The following is a 21,266-nucleotide window of genomic DNA, read 5'->3' on the forward strand; positions in this document are numbered from 1 at the left end:
ATAAGAAAAATAGGAAAACTAGGGTAATCAGCTATTAAGTAAATCAGTAAATAGGATTATATAAGTTATCTGATACAATGTTCCCTCTATCTATATTATAACAATAAGCTAATTAAATATATACCAACATTCTTGTAGTTCAAAACAATATTTTTCCAGTTACAAGTTCATAAGTTTCTTCATTCACAATGAAACGTTTTACCAGAGTTTAGATTTCTCAATGGCCATCTTTAAGAATTGCACAGTCACTCTTCTTTCCATTTAGGTTCTTGTCAGATCATTTTTTTTTCAGTTCACTTAATTTTAACAAATTCATTTCAACCCGTCAAAAAGAAACGGAATCTTCTGAAAATAGCTTCTCGGCTCTCACACCGCACTCCGATTTTCTGTCGCGATTCCTTTTATTTTCTTATTTTCACTATTAATTTCACTATTGTCCCAGCATTAGGGGTGGTAGGTTAGAACATTGCTGCTGATTTCCACTCTCCCTCCTTTCACCCTGGGTTTTCTTAGTCCTCTTGATTGTTTTTTCAAATGATCATCTATCTCAATTGTGATCCAAATAAATTGTAATCCAAATAAAGCTTCCAACCTCATGCGATCACCACCTCTTTGTCCACTGCCGTCTTGCTGCTTCCTGCTAGCTAGTTTGTCGCGTCTCCGGATCTGGCCACACAGGTTAGTTATAATAGCTCAAAGATTAAAGATGCTCAGTTTGTTAGTAGAAAGCTACCATCCGGGTTCAAGACCTGAGTGCTGTGTGACAGGATAAGCTTCCATTACTTGCCCCAGGTTCAACAAACTTAACAGTTCAAAAGCATGTCAGTGTAACTAGTTAAACAAGTACCATTTTGGTGGGAAAGTAATAGCATTCTGTGTGCCTTGGCATCTAGTTATGCTGGCCTCATGTCCACAGAAGCATCTTTGGACAATGATGGCTGCCTTGGCTAAGAAATGGAGATGAGTACTGCCCCCTATACTCAGACAAGATTGGACAGGGGAACCTTTACCTTTATCTTTCTAATTAGGACAAGGGTTGACAAAAGTCAGTTGTCATAAACAAGTAACTACAAAATAGGGTTTGGCTTTGGATGTCTGAAGAGGTAGAGATCTTAAAGGATTCTTGCATGCTTTGTGGAATTTACAGATGATTCTTTGAAACTCTGATTAATATTGAAATGTTGAAATCACTGGATGGTTAAACATTTAAACAGTTGCTGTTATTCACAATGACCCTTTGGTTCTCTTTAAGAGGTTATGATAGTGAAATGTCTTGGCAGACAGCTGGATCATGGAGAGAAACCAGGGCTCAACCTGACTGAACAGGTTGGATCTCTTTTTTAATGTACAATTGTACTATTTTAGATGGATATGCAGCTATTATATAAATTTATTTCATTCTCCCTATATATCTGTCCCTACACTATCTACATTGATTTGGTCATTGTAATACATAAGGATTTAGAATTCATGGGTAATGGGGAAGATTTCTTTAATACCCTGGGAAGACTATAATGCTTGTTACTTAATATTACCTACAGGCATTGATTTGGCTTGAGTCTTTTTATCTTCATGACACAATTCTTTGCTGAATCATGGCTTTTTAAATAACCACAATGGCTTGGCTTATATGTCATATCAACCATAAATATAATGTACCTGGTTGAATAATGGTAAAAACAAATTTGGGAAGGGAGCTAATGAGGGGTAATCTTATGATGGTCAGGAGTTGCATATCGATATTTTAGGAAGAGTTGGGGTGGTTTGAGGTGAAATTCTTCACTTTTCTAAAGTGATGCAGATAGTCCTCAGCTTACAAACCTAATTGGACCAGAATATCATTCATTGAGTGAAGCGGTTGTTAACCAGAATCCCCAATGTTTCCGTCACTCAGTGACTGCAATCCCAGGACTTCCCAGCCATGGCTTTCTGAGAAAGGGGAGAGGGAACAGAGAGAGGGGGGAAGAAGGTTTGGAAAGAGATACAGAAAGAGAGAAAGAGAGAGGGGATAAGATAAGGAAAGGGAGAGAGAGAAGGGAGAGAGAGAGCGATACAGAGGGGGGGGGAAGAGAGGGAGAGAGATACAGAGAGGGGGGAGAGTGATACAGAGAGGGGAGAGAGAGACATAGAGTGAGAGAGAAGGGTTTTGTGGCTGGGTAGGCAGGCTGGGGTCATGTGAATGAATGGGTGGGAGTGAGTGACATCGAGTTGGCCATGCCCATCCTGGTTTTGTGGTTTCCGGTGTTATTTTTCTATGGGAAACTAGTCCAAATGGTTCTTTGAGTGTTTAAGGTTTCAGACTCCTGCCATTTCAAACAAATGGTTATCCAATCTCATATTAAAAACTTCCAGTGTTGGAAAATCTACAACTTCTGGAGGCAAACTGTTCCACATAACAACTTCAGAACAATAAAATGGATTTTTACTTCCAGTCAAAATAGTCATGCCACTAAAATCTAACCAATCATTTTGTCAGTTCATGTTGGATCTGCTAGTTGCAGAATGAACATTGGCATTTCATGGCAATTTTATTGTCTTTTTAATATAAGGTTGCATTTTCTGAAATGACCCACATGATGGCACCAAATACTTGCTTCAGGACTTTTTGAAAAAAATTTTTTTGATTAGTTTCTGTTTAGGCAGTAAGTAGTCACAAGGTTTATGGTAAAATGCATTAGCCTGGCTTTGTGAACTGATTCATTACAAAATTGTTTATTGCTATAGTGGTACAAAAACCAGACATCACCAAATAGTTTAAAGACTCCCATGAATATAAGCAGGAAATAAATATTAGAGTATTGACTGGAAAAAGTATCTTAAATATTATCAACATAGTACACTGCCTATTAGCAGGTCAATGGCTTGATAAAATGCTAGGTAGTGTATCTTTTCCATTACCTTATCCTTTCAAATGGAAAGTCCACTAATTGAATCAGGGCTCCTTGACATAAAACATAAAGGCTTAGCCATTCTACTCACATCATATTCATTAGGGATTTTAAATTTTGTTTGTTTATTCACTGTACAGACTGCTTAATGGAAACAACTCAAAAATAGCAAATGGCAGAGAATGGAACTGAATTTCTTTTAAAGGCCAAGTTTTCTAACTGCATAGTTCCTTATATACTTTTATATAAGAATGAATAAGGGACTAATTATTTTGCTTCTTTTGGGGGGAACCTGTTGAATTTTTTAAAATCTCTGAACTTTCCTGAGAATTATAGCTCAAACACATAAGAGGATACCAAATTGAGGAAAGGTACTCTAATGATCAAGGTGCAGTGCCTTTTGATTATAGATAAACTAGGTTTAGATAAACTAGGCCATTCTTGATATAAGCATATTGTATGTATTCACATACTGGAGGCTTTAAGAGATAATGTGAATTACTTGAATTAATAAATAGAATCAGCCACTGTGTTTTGTACAGTACTGAATCTGTTTTTAACTGTTTTTCGCATGAATAAGAATTTATTTTCCTCAATCTTGAATCATTCATCATTCAATTTTATTAAATAACCATTTAGCAAGTCTTATCCTTATTTATCCATCATTTATTCATCTTTTTGTTAATTTTACATTCTTACCAGCATCATGTTCTTAAGTTATTTAGAATATAAATAACTAAGAATATTGATTCTGGAGTATGTTCAACTGAGACTTCACACAAAATGCATCCAACAAAATTTTATATGAAATGACAAGAGATAAAGCAATCTTTCTCCCCATCTCTAAATTGGGATATGCAAGTAGAATGAAACAGCTATAAAAATGTAAGAGAATGGGACCACCATTCTAAAATAATTTCCTTCATCTTGAAAATTGTAATGGGTGTTGATGGCTCAGTAAGAAACTGGCCAAGCAGGAGAGAAGTAAAGTGGGGAATTAGGCGGAAATCTCTACATAGGCATAAGAGGGCAAGGTTTGATCTTTCTCAACCTTATCTACTCTGGTCCAGTTGCAAAGCATCAGTCTGAGAGAATTGCTGTGTTATACGCTTGAGCAGTACAATAGTTAATTTAACTGTTCATAAGTGAATCGCTGTTCATATGTGAATCTCTTCTTACAGTTCTGTAGAGAAGACTTTAACAGTTTTGATTTTAACCTTTTCTGTACACCTTTTTTCATTCAAATATCAATGATATTTCTTAAGAAAAATATTCCTATTTCTGGTATGTTAACTATAAGGTTAGAATGTTTAAAATACCTACATATTATTATTGATAATACTTTTTATAATATATTTTATTTATATTACTTTTAATGAATTGGGATCTTTGAAACGTTTGACAATAAAATATGTACCGTACATCAAAATCAGTGGTTATTTTTGAAATGAGTGAATAACATAAGAATAGATGATGTACTGCTATGTTATAATTGAAAATTCTTTAAATAAAATAATTAAATGACGTAAGAATGCCTATATGAATAGTTTTAGATATATGCATAATATATGAAATCATAATTTTTATTTAACAAATGTGTGAAAGTCTAGTTTTTAAAATTAATCTATGTTAATTATTTTATACAGCTCAAGAAAATGCATTTTTAATTTAATATCTTTACAATATTTCAAATCACTTAGTTAATGGAGTAAATTTCAGAAATATTGTTTAAGTATTTCTTTATTTAAATCTGAAAAAGAAAAAGAAATCTCAATGATCCAAGTAAAAAACAAGTTTATCCTGCACATGGGATATGGGAGCTTTAAGTCCAAAGTATCTGGAAGGCATGAGATTGGAGATAGCTGGCTATTAGCTAATATATGTTATAACAATAAATCAATTTGGTATGTTTATGATTTGAAACTAGGAGTATATATGTATGCATTTTTGCTGGTATGTATTTTTCACAGATTTAAATTGACCACCTTCCTTTGAGATAGATTCTGGGCTTTAGATAAAACAGTGTATAAAAATTTAACAAGTTAGAAAGAGGCAAGGATGCTAAAACACTATTAAAATTAATTTAAAAGGTGAAGGGAGGTTTTTCAGGGCACCAGATAGATCCATGGCTGTGTGGCTCCTCACATGAAGCCACAGAGCCATGCTTGACTCCTTTTTAGAAGGCCAGGAGATGGAAGATATTCCTCATCCCTAGGGGCAGATTATTCCACAGGTTGGGGACAATGACAGAGAAAGCTCTCTTCCAGGACTCCACCTCTCAAAGTTGTTTAACTGGGGTCTGCAACATGCTTTCCTGGCCTGACCAGCTGGGACTGGCAGATGCAATGAGACAAAGATTGTTCCGTAGTATATGGTATGTCACATGTAGGTAAATTCTGATGATTATGTTAAGACTGAACAATCAAATAAAAAAATCTACCATTTACCATCCACATATTTAGAACAATATTTTTGCTCTTGTCTTTGTCCTAGGTTCCTTTAACATGCATTTACCTACAAAAAGTGAGCTTTATCTTCAAAGCAAACATGCTAAAATTAGTTTTTGTATCCAGTGATGCAACTGGCCTCCAGTTATTTTTATATATTGTTCAGTTGTTTTTATCCTGTTTTATCAGATGCTGTACTCTGTTCTTTCCTGCCTCATGCAGTCATATTCTCAGGAGCTGTCACATTTATATAGCTTTCTCCAAATGCAAGTCTGCTTTCTGTGGAATCTGACCTGCATATCTAAATGCTTTTCTAAACTACTTTTGTCAGGCTTATTCTTCCCTATTTAGGCAGTAGTTTGAAAAGTTAGCAAAAGAAGACCTCCATACAGGGTAATCTTAGTATTTATTATGCAATGAATTGCTTTGGAGTGTTCCATAATGACAAGAAAGATAAAGAACAATAATTCATTTTTTAACTTTCAAGAAAATTGAAATCTAATGCAAAGCATTGCAAATTTCCTCAATCAGCATTAATGACAATGGCAGTTTAATGGCAGAACAATTTATGTATGAATAATAACAGCTGGGCAGCAGTTTGAATTGGTACAATTTGAACTGGACCTAGAAACAACTTGGAAGCAATATAGATCACATAGCACCTTGTTCTATGATTATTATATCAGCTCCCATTTGCTTTTTGTTAACCAGAGCTCAGTTACACACTAGCTGTATGTGTAAGAGTATCTGTTATATCCATAACTGACATTGGTAGCCCTTCAAAATGGATTAAAAAATTTTTTCATAGTATGTAAACAAAAATTTTGTTACATAGTATGTAACAAAAATTTAACATGAAGTTGATAAAATCTCTGGAAATTTTTCTTAAAAGAACCTAGGCAAAGTATTTTTGAGGAGTGTGGAAGATGCGTTTAGGCTATTACTGCACTTAGTTGCAAAGATAGCTCAACTACAAAGCATTGGCATCATCCAAAAAAAGAGATTGCTGGTTTAAGGAGAGCTATTTTATCTGTAGATAAACAAAATGTTTGATTGAGAGATCCAGTCTTTTGCTGTGCATATCTAGTATATAATTATATATAGTACATAATATTATATAGTATATAATAATTTGAGAACATTGGTTGTATTTGTCTATATTTCTTTCCTGAATAGAATAGAGCAGAACACAATAGAATTCCTTATTGACCAAAAGTGATTGGACACAAGGAATTTGTCTTCTATGCATAAGCTCTCAGTGTACATAAAAATACATTCATTAAGAATCATTAGATACAACACTTAGTCATAGTCATAGGATACTAAATAAGCAATCAAATCATACTAGGAAACTAATTAAAGCAATATAAATTGTAAAGATACAAGCAACAAGGTTGTAGTCATAAGTAGAAGGAGATAGGTAATAGGAATTAGAAGAATAATAGTAATACAGTCTTAGTAAATAGTTTGACACTGTTGTGGGAATTAGTTGTTCAGTAGAGTGATGCCATACGGTGAAAAGCTGTCCTTGTGTCTAGTTGTTCTGGTGTGCAATGCACTATAATGTCATTTTGAGGGTAGAAGTTAAAACAATTTATATCCAGGATGTGAGAGGTCTGTAGATATTTTCACAGCCCTCCTTTTGACTCGTGCAGTATACAGGTCCTCGACTGAAGGCAGGGTTGGTAGTAATTGTTTTTTCTGCAGTCCTTATTATCCTTGAAGTCTGTGTCTGTCTTGTTGGGTTGCAGAACCAAACCAGACAGTTATAGAGGTGCAGATGATAGACTCAATAATTCCTCTGTAGAACTGGATCAGCAGCTCCTTGGGCAGTTTGAGCTTTCTGAGTTGGCACAGAAATAACATTCTTTGTGGTGCTTTTTTGATGACGTTTTTGATGTTAGGTCTTGATTTTAAGTCTTGAGATATATGATAGAACCTACTGTAGAAACTTGAAGGTTCTACTGTTGATACCATGTTATCTAGTATTGTAAGAGATGGTAGTATAGGAGGGTTTCTCCTAAAATCTACCACCATTTGTACGGTTTTGAGTGTGTTTAGTTCAAGATTGTTCTGATCGCACCACAAGGCTTGTTGTTCAAATAACCAAAAGATTTGCATTTGTTTCCTAATCGAAAAATTAAGCATTACTTAACTTTTTCAACTCAGGGATACAGAGATTGTTATTATGGGATAGAAATGTTGCCCTGGCAACAAAAATAGAAAAGGGTGCTTGAGTTTCCATATTTATTTCTAAAACAGTGTATTCATTTTAAGCCATCCTTTATTTCTGATTACCAGAATAGCATGATTTTTAAGAAAGCAAGGCTGGCTGGCACATTGTTTGATTTCTGTGAAGAGCTTAAAGAGGATTTTAAACCTTTGCTATCAAAAGAAAAAGAAAAAATGGTTTAACCCTAAAATATGTATTGAAATCTAGGTATAGTAAATGGAATTCTGAATATAAATGAACCACAATTTACATTAAAATTACCTCTGTGAGTGTTTCTACTACTCCTTGAAAATCATGTGTGAAAAATATGCACAGGACAATGGCTTTAGAAGAATACTTGCTTTCCAAAATAAGATGATTTATTCCTCCATAAATTTCAGCAGTACAGGATTTCCGTAGTATTTGAATGAGTACCTAGATGCTAATGCATTATTCAGAAACAAATAAGATATATTTTTATTCATTCCATTTTTCCTTAAGATGCCACAACATGCTTTTAATGTGCTTTCCACAACATGGTATCCTCTGGAAATTGTTATTTGGTTCCTTTACTAAGGAAATTCTGAAAAATGCCATGTCATTTATCTAGGGATAGATAAAGAGTGCTTGGCTAAACCATTTAAAGATAAAAAAAATATCAGAATATATATTCCATTGCTTTTTGAATAATAGTAGCTTTTCTCCTGCTAGCTTCATAAATCATGTACTATTTATTATGACTTTTTTTGACAAAGCTTTAGTTATCAGCATAGCAACGAAACTGGGATGGCTATGTATTCATGACTTATAAACAGGACAATGATCAGTATTTGCTAAGGAGGTTCATATGAAGACTCCTGTGGGAAATTCAGTTTTGTATTGTATCTGGATTCCAATATGACAGCATTCACTAATATATGTCTCTAAGATAAGCTAAAAAAAGAAAAACAAAACTCCAAAGCAAATTGTTTAAACTAAATCCCGGGAAACAAAGAGATACCTGAATATAAGTGGAAAATCAATATGACTAGGTACCTGCTATCCACTGAACACAATATTCGCCAGAAAGGCCTCAGCTATAACTTCTTCTTCTTGTGCCACATCTGTCATTTGATGTTGGCGATCATGTTGGCGATCCTATTTTTATCAACAGCTGCATGAAAAAGTGCTGTTGAATTTTCAAACCAGATTTAGATTTTGAAGCCATGATGATGTTCTTCTGCCTGGACTTTGTTTGCCTTCAATCTTTCTTTGAATGTCCAAAATATTTTAACTTTTGCATTTTTATGGTTTTGATTATTTCCCTTGGCTTTTCCTTGGCTTCCTAAGCTATAACATAGAGAATTCTAAGCAGCTAGAATTCTTTGTAGCTTTAAAAGCAGCATTTGAAACCACAGAACGTGCCGTAGAAATCCAAGAAAATATTTGTCAGGCAATCATATTGCAGACCAGAAGAATATAGAATCAAAGCAGTGGAGAAAGCATCCCTCAAAAAACTAAAATGAAACTAAAAAAGACCAAACCATCACTGTCTTTCCAGAAGACAAATAGTTAATCACAACACATTCAAAGAGTGTCTACATCTACTGGAGGACAAAGAGAACTGCATCCAAATAAACACTAAGCCAATATAGAAACTAGATAATCAAGAGAACCGCCTAGGTAACAAAGATCAGATCACAAAAGTACAACAGTGGTAAATGTACATCCACTACCCAGCTCCTGTCAATACCCCAGTCGATACCTCAAAATATACAAGCCTGATGTACTCCTTTGTCTTTGTATCATTGCTAGGGACCCCAGCATACAACATAGCCAAACACCTTACAAAAAGCTTGAATATTTCACAGAAAGGAATGGGTATTCTATCAACCTGCCAATAAAGTTCCTCCAGAAAAAATCAAATATTTAAGAATAGGAGAATATTAAATTATGGTTTCATTCAGTGTCAAAACATTTTTATGTCCATAGATCCAGAAGTAGCAAAAAATTTATGACAGCAGTACTACACAATAAAGTTGACCCAACCAAATACACTGAGATGAAAATAATATCAGCCCTTATCAGCCTCTGCCTAATTGTCTATTTCAGTTTGATGGACAAATACGCCAACAAGTCAGAGGAACATTGATCTCTACTCTCAGAGCTTATAGCAAATATTGTAATGTAGCATCTGGAAATTGTAAGTACTTCCACATATACAAAGAAAGTATGGATCCAATACATAGAGGACACCATCATCATCATAAAAAAGGAACAACCTGAGAAGATACATGGAATAATCAATAACATCTTCAAAGGAACAATATTCACAACAATAGAAGGAAATAATAATATGTTACCCTTCCTGGGTATCCTCAGCAAAGGATATGGCAAAAAATGAGAATGCAAGTCTATTGAAAAATAGTCTACTGTCTCCCTAAGACCAACAGTGATGTGGAACAATTGGACCCAGGAGCATCTACAGTGTAAGGGGCCAAAACAACTACTAGGTAGAAGACTAGCAGAGTTGAACACCAACTTAGCTGTCAGAAGATACAATGAAAACTCCTTAATCTCCCAAAACATGGACAGACTCAACCATAGTTTTAACTGGGAAACTGTGACTACCCAAAAGCTAAATCCAAGCTAGGGAAATACTGGAAGCTTGGCATTCAGACAAATTGACCATCAATAGATACACAGAGATAAACCACATATATACATCACCAAAAGGCGGTAAAACTAAGAAGTAAGCAAAAAGACCATAATATATCCTCTCCAGCAGACAACACCCAAATAAAGCGTAGATTAATACCATACATTCACCACCTTTATCATCAATATACTGTGATATACAGGTAGCCCTTGACTTACAATTAGCTGAAAAATTGTGTTACTAAGTGAGACTTTTGTTAAGTGAGTTTTGCCAATTTTATGACATTTCTTGCTTCATTTGTTAAGTGAATCATTTCAGTTGATAGTTAGTAACACACTTGTTAAATGAATTTGACTTCCCCATTGATTTTGCTTGTCTGAAAGTCACAAAAGCTGTTTACATGACCCTGGGATACTGCAACCATAAAATATGAATCGGTTAACAAGTGTCTGAATTTTGGTCACATGATCACAGGGATGCTGCAAGGGTCATAAGTGTGAAAAATGATCATGTCACTTTTTTCAGTGGCATTGTAACTTCAAACATTCACTAACTGAACTGTTGTAAGTCAAAGACTATCTGCACTTATTGGCAGCATAAAGACCTGAATTCAGAAACAGAGGTTGCCATTCTTGTAGATGATATTTCAGCGTTGTATATAACTTTTTTCAAAAACAGTATTAACTACAATTTAGACTTGTTGGTTTGAAAAATTTCCTTGTTTTTACATATTCTGAGAATAAATGGAGCACTCTATTTTTGCAGGCTGAGTATCATTTTTATTTTTGCACTGTGTCTTAAACAAAATCTTGTATTTGTATTAAGTATTAATAAGTATTGCCAATGAATTAGCTATCCTTGAAGCTGTGATCATTTTTCATGCTTTGATGTTTCTTTCCCTTCTGGCAGTGAATATGACAATAAAACATAACAGGATCAAATCCTTCAGGGAAATAAAGATTTTAGAGATACTGACAATAATATCAAATAAATGCATGATTTAAAAATGTTGCCTAGAATTAGTAATGTGTAATTTTTTTGTATTGTGCAGCTAGAAAGTTATAATGTTGGATGAGAAATAATATTTTTGTATGTTTATAAATATATCAGAATTGGTATACATGTGCAGACAGTCTTTGACTTATGACCACAGTTGAGCCCAAAATTTCCATTGCAAGCAAAACAGTTGCTAAGTGAGCAACCCATTTTACAGCCTTTCTTTCTACAGTTGTTAAGCAAATCAGTGTAATTGGTAAGTGAATTGTATGGTCATTAAGTAAATCTGGCTTCCATCATTGACTTTGCTTGTCAGAAGATTGCAAAAGGTAATCATATGAACCTGGAACTCTACAACATCATAAATACCTGCCAGTTGCCAAATATCCAAATTTTGATCATGTGATGATGGAGATGATCATAAGCGTGAAAAATTGACATGTCATTTTTTTCAGTGCCATAACTTTGTTGTAAGTCTAGGATTACCTGAATCTAATGCCTGTGCCAGCTGTGATTGCACCTAGCAGTATACTATTGAAACTGCTTTCTCTTTCTTTGCTACTAATTAAATCTTCAGTGTTCTTCCTACCTGGGCTAAGTGTATATAAGCAGCATCAATTGAAATGGGCCTTCAGATACCTTGTTTTAGAAGTTGGGCATGGGGCAGCTTTCAAATATAATAATGTTATTTAATGATCAAAGTTGTATACTGTCCATTATACCTTTGTGATTCTGGGTCTTTACCATCAACATAGTACCTCAGTTATAAAATACCTTTGTATGCAATGTTTGGTACCAATGTAAATAACTAGGCCTAGTTCTGATATAGGAACTTCAGTGCCATTGCCATATGTAGTGATTTGAGCTCTCTCCAATCTGAAACCGTCCAACTATGTTGGATTTCATTTCTCATAATAACTGATTACTTTGGATGATTGACTCATTCTCTTTACAATCTATTTTTAAATTTGTAATTAAAATTATAATATTAAATATAAATGTAAATAAAGATGATGATGGGATAGAGAGAGAGAAAGCTCTAGATATTGGGGGTGGAGGGGAATAAAAGCATCCATTTCCAACATTTTTCAGTGCAGTAAAATAAAGAATAAAATTATTACCTCGACTTTTTATTTTACTGACTTAACAAATATTAACCATTTCTATAACAACAAACTATATTAATCAGCAAAGCCCAATATTAAGTGTTCATTTTTTTTCTGTCTTGAGCACAAAATCCAGAAACGATTTCCAAGTTAAAAAAAGGCTGGATATGTTCTTTTCTCTAATTAAAACAATCAATTTTGCCATTTCTACTAGCTCCATCATTTTTTTCATCTATTCTTCTGTTGTGGGAATTGATATATCTTTCCATTTCTGTGCATATAGAATTCTTGTTGCAGTTGACATGTATATACAATAACAAAGCTCCAAATCTGTTCCCCAACTCCTTATCTAATAATTCTAAAAGAAAAACTTCAGGTTTCAATTTTATGCTTGTTTTAAAAATCTGCATTATGACATGAATGAGCCCAGTATTTCTTTGCTTTATTAAAAAACCATCAAAGATGATAAAAAGTATCCTTTAGATTCACCCTTCCGACATACATTTTCTAATCCATCTAGCAATGTTTCTTTCAGCCCTGTTCTACAATAACATCAATTTTAAAATTGCAAACACTTTCAAAGGGCTTTATTCTTCATTTTGACAATCGCAAAGCAATGCTTGTGTATATAAATCTGTTAAACTTAATATGCAAAAGTTCTTGCTTCTAAACTACATTAGAAAAACAAATAAAAATAAAGAGTTTGTGGTCCTTTTTTAATGCATGTAATGCAAAGCTAATTTGGTGAAGCTTGAAAAATCTCTGCCATATGAGCCTTTGAAAAGCATCCTTTCCATACTTCAGATATTTCAATGAAATTCACATGCTAATGTCAGGCCAAAAGGAAATTGATTTTACCAGTTGTAAAACATACATAAAATCCAATGTTTTTGTCTAACAAAATAAACAGCAGTATAAATAGAATAGAATAGAATAGAATAGAATAGAATAGAATAGAGTAGAATAGAATAGAATAGAATAGAATAGAATTCTTTATTGGCCAAGTGTGATTAGACACACAAGGAATTTTATCTTGGTGCGTATGCTCTCAGGGTACATAAAAGAAAAGATATATTTGTCAAGAGTCAGGAATCATAAGGTACAACACTTAATAATCATCATAGGGTACAATAAGCAATCAAATCATACTAGGAAACAGTCAATATAAATCGTAAGGATACAAGCAACAAAGTTACAATCACACAGTCACAAGTGGGAGGGGATGGGTGATAAGGAGTGATGAGAAGATTAATAGTAGTAGTAATGCAGAATTTGTAAATAGTTGGACAGTGTTGAGGGAATTATTTGTTTAGCAGAGTGATGGCGTTCGGGAAAAAACTGTCCTTGTATCTAGTTGTTCTGGTGTGCAGTGCTCTATAGAATCATTTTAAGGGTAGGAGTTGAAACAGTTTATGTCCAGGATGTGAGGGGTCTAAATATTTTCACAGCCCTCTTTTTGACTCGTGCAGTATACAGGTCCTCAATGGAAGGCAGGTTGGTAGTAATTATTTTTTCTGCAGTCCTAGTTATCCTCTGAAGCCTGTGTCTGTCTTGTTGGGTTGCAGAATCAAACCAGACAGTTTCAGAGGTGCAGATGACAGACTCAGTAATTCCTCTGTAGAACTGGATCAGCAGCTCCTTGGGCAGTTTGAGCTTTCTGAGTTGGCGCAGAAAGAACATTCTTTGTGGTGCTTTTTTGATGACGTTTTTGATGTTTAGTGTCCATTTTAGATCTTGTGATATGATAGAACCTAGAAATATCAAGGTTTCTACTACTGATACTGTGTTGTCTAGTATTGTAAGAGGTGGTAGTATAGGAGGGTTTCTCCTAAAGTCTACCACTATTTCCACGGTTTTGAGTGTGTCTAGTTTAAGATTGTTCTGATTGCACCACGAGGTAAGTTGTACAACCTCCCCTCTGTATGCAGATTTGTCATTGTCTCAAATGAGACCAATCACTGTTATATCATTTCCAAACTTCAGTATTTTAACAGATGGATCATTTGAGATGCAGTCATTGGTACATAGGGAGAAAAGAAGTGGAGAAAGCACACAGCCTTAGGAGGGGTGGGGGGCTGTGCTAATTGTACAGGTATCAGATGTGATTCTGCCTAACTTCACCTGCTGCTTCCTGTCTGTTAGAAAACTTACGATCCATTTACAAGTGTGTTCAGGTACCGCTAGCAGATTTAGTTTAATTAGAAGAATGTCTGGAATGATGGTACTGAATGCTGAACTGAAGTCTACAAAGAGGCCCTTGCATAAGTAGAGATTCAAGGTGTTGTAGGATGTAGTGCTGAGCCATATTAACAGCATCATATGTTGATCCATTTGCTTGGTATGCAAATAGCATGGGATCTAACAGCAGATCTGTGATGGTTTTCTGGTGGGACAGCACTAGCCTTTCAAAGATTTTCATAACTACAGATATTAGAGCAACTGGTCTGTGTCATTCACTTTCCTGATGGAGGGTTTCTTTGGCACTGGGATGACAGTAGAGAGTTTGACACAAGAAGGAACAGCACATCTGTAGTGATTTATTGAAGATTCGGGTGAAGATGGGGGCCAATTGCTCAGCACAGACTTTTAAGCAAGGAGTTATCTTGTCTGGCCCTGGTGCTTTTCCTGGCTTTTGTCTGTATAATAGATCTTGCACTTCTTTTTCTGTGATCACCAAAGGTTGGGAACCCAATGGGTTGGGGTCAATTGTGGAGGCTTGACTGTTATTGATGTGTTTGAAATGGGGGTTGTGGAGATAGATGGCTGTAGTTTCCTTTCAAACCTGCAGTAAAACACATTCAGGTCATCTGCTAGTTGTTGATTTCCTTCTGCCTGGGAAGGAGGTTTACTGTAGCCGGTGATGTTTGCAAGAGTTTTCCGCATGTTTGCTGGTTCATTTGTTGAGAACTGATTCCTTAACTTTTCAGAATAGCTTCTTTTTGCTCCTCTGATTTCTCTGGCAAATACATTTCTGGTCTGATTGTATGGCATTCTGTCACCTTTTCTGTAGGCTTCCTCTTTGGAACAACATAGCTGCTTAAGTTTGGCTGTGAACCAAGGTTTATTGTTACTATCAAAATTAGAACAACTGTATTGTAGACACACATTAATAGGAATTGGAATGGATAAATTTTATACAAAAGAAATAAAGTAGTTTAACTTTGGATCTCTAGGCTGCTCGAACCTTGAACATAGCATTTTCAAAAAGCAAGATGAATTAGGATAATGATATTCAAAGTGAAGATCATGTTTCATTGATAGGGCTTGTTTTGCCACTTCCTGAGTTGGTTTAAAACATGAGATGGCATGTAATATGATGGGATTTCTTTGCTAACAAAGCTGGTCCCTGCCTTAAAAGTGTTTCTGTTGAGCAGCTGGGTTGATGAGACTCACTTATCATTTTCATTGGTTCTTATTAGACCTACATTTCTTCAAGTCTAAGTAGACAGTTGCTATGGGGGAAATAAGTGCTCTCAGATTGCTTTCATACATTTTTAGTACAGTGGAGTTGAATCTGAGATGTCACATTGCAGTTTGCTCCTTCTCACTACGCATCAACATTAATCTTTGCTTACAAAATACTTACTATACTTTACCATATGCATTTTTCGCATGTATGATTGATGATTCTCAAGATCGCTTGATCTGTACAAAACAAAATCTGCACTAGCTAAAGGCCAACCATATTACCAGATTGGCCTTTGATTGTAATATTAATTATATTAACAAAACTCCTTACATCTGTCTTCTTACGCTCTTTACACTCTGATAAAAAGTGATATCCCATTAGCATGGACTACAATCATATTTTCAGTAGTTTTTATCTCCTTTCTGACACTGGAAGCTATTACATAAAATTTGCCACATTATGATAACATCTTTTCCTTATCTGATAAATGTACAAAAATACCAGATCTGAATTGTCTGGGATTTTCAACAAAAAGGGAGTAATGTGCTACCTCTGTAAAGAACAATTTCTGAAAAAAAAATACAATATAAAAATGTGTGGGTAATATTTTAAATTACTCCAGATCTACAAGGGCAGAAATGCTTTTTGTATAGAATGCCTTTAACGGTCTTATAGAAATGCAGATAATAACATACCAAATATTGTTTTTATAATAAACTATTTTGGAGAAGACAAAGAGAGAAGATAAGAAATAGATTTCCTTCTATGTGAATTATCCAGTTTTTGATTCCACTATTTTTAAGGATGTGATACCTAGCTGGATCAATATTTTAAGTGTATTGCCTCATGACCTCCTAGAATTGCTGCATTCTCATAACCCAAAGAAAAAAAGCACTTTAAGGGATCAATCTACCAAATGCAAGTTTAACACTATGGTCTACTTCTACCTGGATAAAAGCCAAAGATCAATAACAAGTACTATTCAATTTGTTTGAAATATGATTTTGAACATGTGGAAGCACAGGTGAAACACTTTGTTGAATAATGAAAGTAAGTGACTTTCTTCTTTTTCTCAAGTTAGTGCAACAGAACCGCATCTGTTGATTTTATATGCATGATGCACGCAGGACCCCTTCAATTTTTAATTTCTCTTGGTACTTCCCCACATCCAGTCTGTATGTTCACTCATGCACAGAAACAGCTGATAGATTCTGAAACGGTTCCAGGAGTTTAAAAAAATATACTGCTATTTTAATAATCCCAGAGGTGTTCTTGCAGGCGCCCCAATGTTTTTTAAACTATTTATTTTAAAGGATTTTTCTAGTCTTATTTGTGATGATTTAACAAAATAACAGAGTTGGAAGGGACATTGAAGGTCTTCTAATCCAAGACCCTGCTCAAGCAGGAGATCTTAAACCATTTCAGACAAGTGGTTGCCCACAACTTCTGAAGGCAATCCATTCCATTAAACGAATTGTTCTGTCAGAAAATTTCTCCTGAATTCTAGGTCGATTCTCTCCTTGATTAATGTCCATTCATTGCTTCTTGTCCTGTGTTTAGGTGCTTTTGGGAATATGTTGACCTCTCTTCTTTGTGGCAATCCCTTAGGTATTAGAAGACTCTATCTTGTCATCCCTAGTCCTTTTTTTTTCATTAATCGAGACATACCCAATTCCCACAACTGTTCATTTGTTTTAGCTTCCAAATCCTCTAATCATCTATTGTTGTTCTTCCCTGCATTCTTTCTAGAGTCTCAACATTTTTTTAATATTGTGGTGACCAAAATTGGATGCAGAATTCTAAGTGTGGTTTTATCAAGGCTCTAGAAATTTCTATTAACATTTCATATGATCTTGATCCTATCCCTCTATTAATGCTGCCTAAGGCTGTATTAGCTTTGTTGGTAGCTCATATTTAAGTGATTGTCCACTAGGACTCCAAGTTCCTTCTCAGTTACTGCTATTGAGCCAGTTAGATTTGATATAGCAAATAAGTGGTTTGAACGCAGGTATTTTTAATTCAAATTTAGTAGAAAAAAGTGTATCAAAAAGCATGGAGAAGAGAGAAGATGTTTAACAGAGGTATTTTACTTTCAAATGCAGCCTGAAGTGGTTCAGTGATTCATTGCTGCAGAATACAGCAATCAAGAGTTCAAACTGAAATGTAAAAATACTATTAGTTTTTATTAGCTTTCTTAATTCTAAAAACTGTATTTCTTAACCTTTTCAGTTAATATTTTGAAAATCTTTGAAATTGGTGATTGTATGAAAGTTTCTATCAGGTTGAGTTGATGCAGAAGTGAAAAAAATATTGGCTAGGAAATGAGACAGTAAAGCTACTAGTGCTCTTGAGTGAAGATGATCTCCAAATATAATTAATTTTCAAATCAAATGAGGTTGAAATTTGCCAATCAAGCTTCTGAATGTGTAAATAATTGCTTTAGAGATTCCTGTTATATATTACAGGGTTAAAGTAATAGATTTTGACCTTAAAATAAAAAGGGTAGAATAAAAATAATACCAGAGCTTCTTTAAGCCCTGGTCCACAAAGACAGAAACAGATGTATACTTGTTCAGAAAAATTAAAGACTAGGGGCTTTTGTAAAAATACCCCTTAAGCACAGTGGGGCTCTTAAATGCTTATTGTTGTTACAAACTAGGATGACATAGTAGTTCACATTTCTAGCATTAGCTTTAAAAAATTGGACTTGAATTTCTGGGTTAGGTTACAAAAGAAGATGCTTAAACACTAATTTTTCTACAGCAAGATCTTTTTACCTGGTATTGGTTGGCAGTCAGATTCATTTGATCTACCTAATATGTCATGTTGATTAAATAAAAGTTTGTGGATGCTTCAGAAACTATCTCGCCATTCTTCTTTAAGGTGTGGGAGTATGATTAGCTTATGATTTTAAATAAAAAAAGATGAAGTCTATATTTCTTTGGATTGATTTTACATTTCTATTTTTTTTAAATACTGAAGTACTTAAAAAAAACCCTTTCTCTATATGATAAGATCATCCATCATCCCTACAGTTTCTAGCTTGAAAAAGTATGCCTTCCACCAAATTGTCATCAACTTTACTCATTTGTTTTTTTTCCCCTCCTCTTCCTAGAACTACGCAATGATGCTTCAGCAGCAGGCTAATCAACATGTGCAAAACACCACTGATCAGCCTGATTTTGGAGCACATCTCACAAAGGAGAAACTTAATGCCCTTCGAGATGAGCAAATTGGACAGCTAAATGAACTAATGAAAGAGGCCACCAAACCAAAGAGACAGTTCAGTATTTTAGATGATGGAGACTGCAAACATTAACACATTTTCTGAATTTCATTTTATGGTGTTTCTTTCTTTTTCTTTTTGTATTTTTCCCCCAAAATGGTTTTATTCTAAAGAATAATGGAAGATGGTAAAGATATGCATAACAAATGATCAGAAATAGCTAGTGGCATTTATATATTATGTATAGCCTGCACTAAGCGTGTAGAATAGTTCAATATTTTGGAACATTTCAGCTATGTTAAATTTACTATATGCAGGGAATGAATTAAAATGGCTTTGTACTAAGAATGTATTTTGTGAATAGCCGGAACATCAGAAAGGGAAGAACTCTGAATTGCATATTGATGCAAGTTTAAAGTTTAATAGTTGTTTTGCTTTTTAAAAAATAGAATATAGTTGTATGTATTTAATATAATTTATTGTTTAATTCAAGTGTCTTGAAGATCATATCAAATTCTGCTTTTGAACTTACTTTTAAATACTAAAATCTGCCTTCTTCTTTTCTTTCCTGCAAAAGAAATTTTGTTTTTTTCTATTTCATTTTAAAGCACTAAGGTAGCAGATGGCATTGTTACTCTTACTGTGATGCACCTTTGTATCATTCTTCTGCCTCCCATGCTGCTCTTGCTTTGTGTTCTAATAAAAGTTCTCTTGCTATGTCTTCCCTTGAGATTTAATTGGGATATAACAAGCCAAGCAAGCTCCAGACTGCTGGGAAGAAGATGGTTCAATGCGAGAAGAAAATCTGCATACACAGACCAGCTGCTTCTTAACTAAAAAAAAAAAAACCCTAAAGAAATTCTGCATCCAACAGTTTTAAGAAGAGAAGTTAAACTGAATAGGTGGACCTTGCTTTTATTTAATATGCACAGTTCTCCAGAACCCAACAAGACCCTCCTTGTTTAAAAATAGTTATGCTCTGGATATTTTTTAAAATATACTTCCATTTTTAAACAAATCAAATATGAATTCAGTGTAGATGAAACAATCAGGTTTTATAAGTGGTAACTGGAAGTAAAAAGAAGTTGATCTCTGTTTATATTAATAATGCTACACATAATTTTTAGATGGAGGATATCTGGTAGGGTTTGATAAGAACTAGGGTAACTGTAGTGATGACTTTGACCCAGAAGATCTAGATTCAGAATAACAGAGTTGGAAGGGAACTTGGAGGTTTTCTAGTCCAACCCACTGCTCAAGCTGGAGACCCTATATTATTTTAGACAAGTGGCTGGCCGGTTTCCTCTTAAAAGCCATGAGTGTTGGAGCACCCAGACCTTCTGAAGTCCATCTTCAGCCATGAAAGCTCACTGAAAGAGTCACACTAAAGTACTTGTCATGATGAACATGGTAAATTAAAAACAGGCAGAAAAAAACCCCATTTTTACTTTGACAATAGTTTATCCAAGGTTTAACTCTATTTCTTTATTGCATTCCAATTAAAAACTCCCCATGCTGACTGAACATGGTCTGAAGATTTAGGACGAGTTCCCCAAAAATTTTTTTTTAAGAAAGCTGCAAACCAGTTATAGGTTTTGTTTAAAATGTGAATGAGGATCAAGAAGGTGCATGTTTTTGGAATAAAAATCTCTGCCTTCTTGTAATTATTGATATTAATTAAGAAAAGATAGCTAAATCTCACTACTGTGTTTCTCATATAATAAGGCCGGGTCTTATTTTTTTTGAGCCCCGAAAAAATAGCTAGGTCGTCTTTTCGGGAGTGACTTAATTCCCCCCCTTGCATCTTCGGGCGGGCTGCGACAGCTTGGATGTTGACCTCGGCGTTGGTGGGGCACTTCGTATTGGGGTCAATGCAGGCAGCACCATATCTGGATGTGTAACAAAAGTACTTCCTAACAGCAAGCCCCCCCACCATTCCCCACCATTTCGCATGTTTTAATATAGGCCTTAATTTGGGGGTAGGGGCTTAATTTTATGCCTATAAAACATGCTGGGACTTTCTATTGGGGGAGGCCGTATTGTTGGAGAAACAGGGTACATGACAAACATAATGCATATTTTCACTTTTAGACACCAGTATGATTCTGATTTATATAACCCAGGTTTATGGGTGCAATAAATAATTAGAGCATTTAGTGTCACCATCTTGCATCTAATGCCACACCCAGAAGCATGATCTGGTCACAAATTTCAGGAGGTTGTTGATTTGTAAGTACTCACTGTTTGGTGGATGGTATCTTGGAGAATGGTAGCAATATTTTCCCATGTGTTTCATGTCTTGGGACCTGTCTTGACATTCAATTGATGTGGGAGTTTTTTGCCC

General features: G+C 34.8%; 1 protein-coding gene across 5 annotated transcripts in view; it reads left to right on the top strand.

Annotated features, from left to right (window-relative positions):
- Positions 1–19,643, top strand: part of SDHAF3 (succinate dehydrogenase complex assembly factor 3) — a 30,744-nt gene extending 11,101 nt beyond the window's left edge. For all 5 annotated transcript variants that reach the window (XM_087918374.1, XM_026706350.2, XM_087918375.1 and 2 more), the window contains one exon: positions 18,812–19,643. In XM_087918374.1, the coding sequence (XP_087774500.1) occupies positions 18,812–19,015 (204 nt within the window). In that variant the 3' untranslated portion in view covers positions 19,016–19,643. The remainder of the gene's footprint in view (positions 1–18,811) is intronic.
- The last annotated feature ends 1,623 nt before the right edge of the window (positions 19,644–21,266 follow it).

Source organism: Pseudonaja textilis, chromosome Z, assembly GCF_049901715.1.
Source record: "Pseudonaja textilis isolate UNSWEBS1 chromosome Z, rPseTex1.2, whole genome shotgun sequence".
NCBI lineage: Eukaryota > Metazoa > Chordata > Lepidosauria > Squamata > Elapidae > Pseudonaja > Pseudonaja textilis.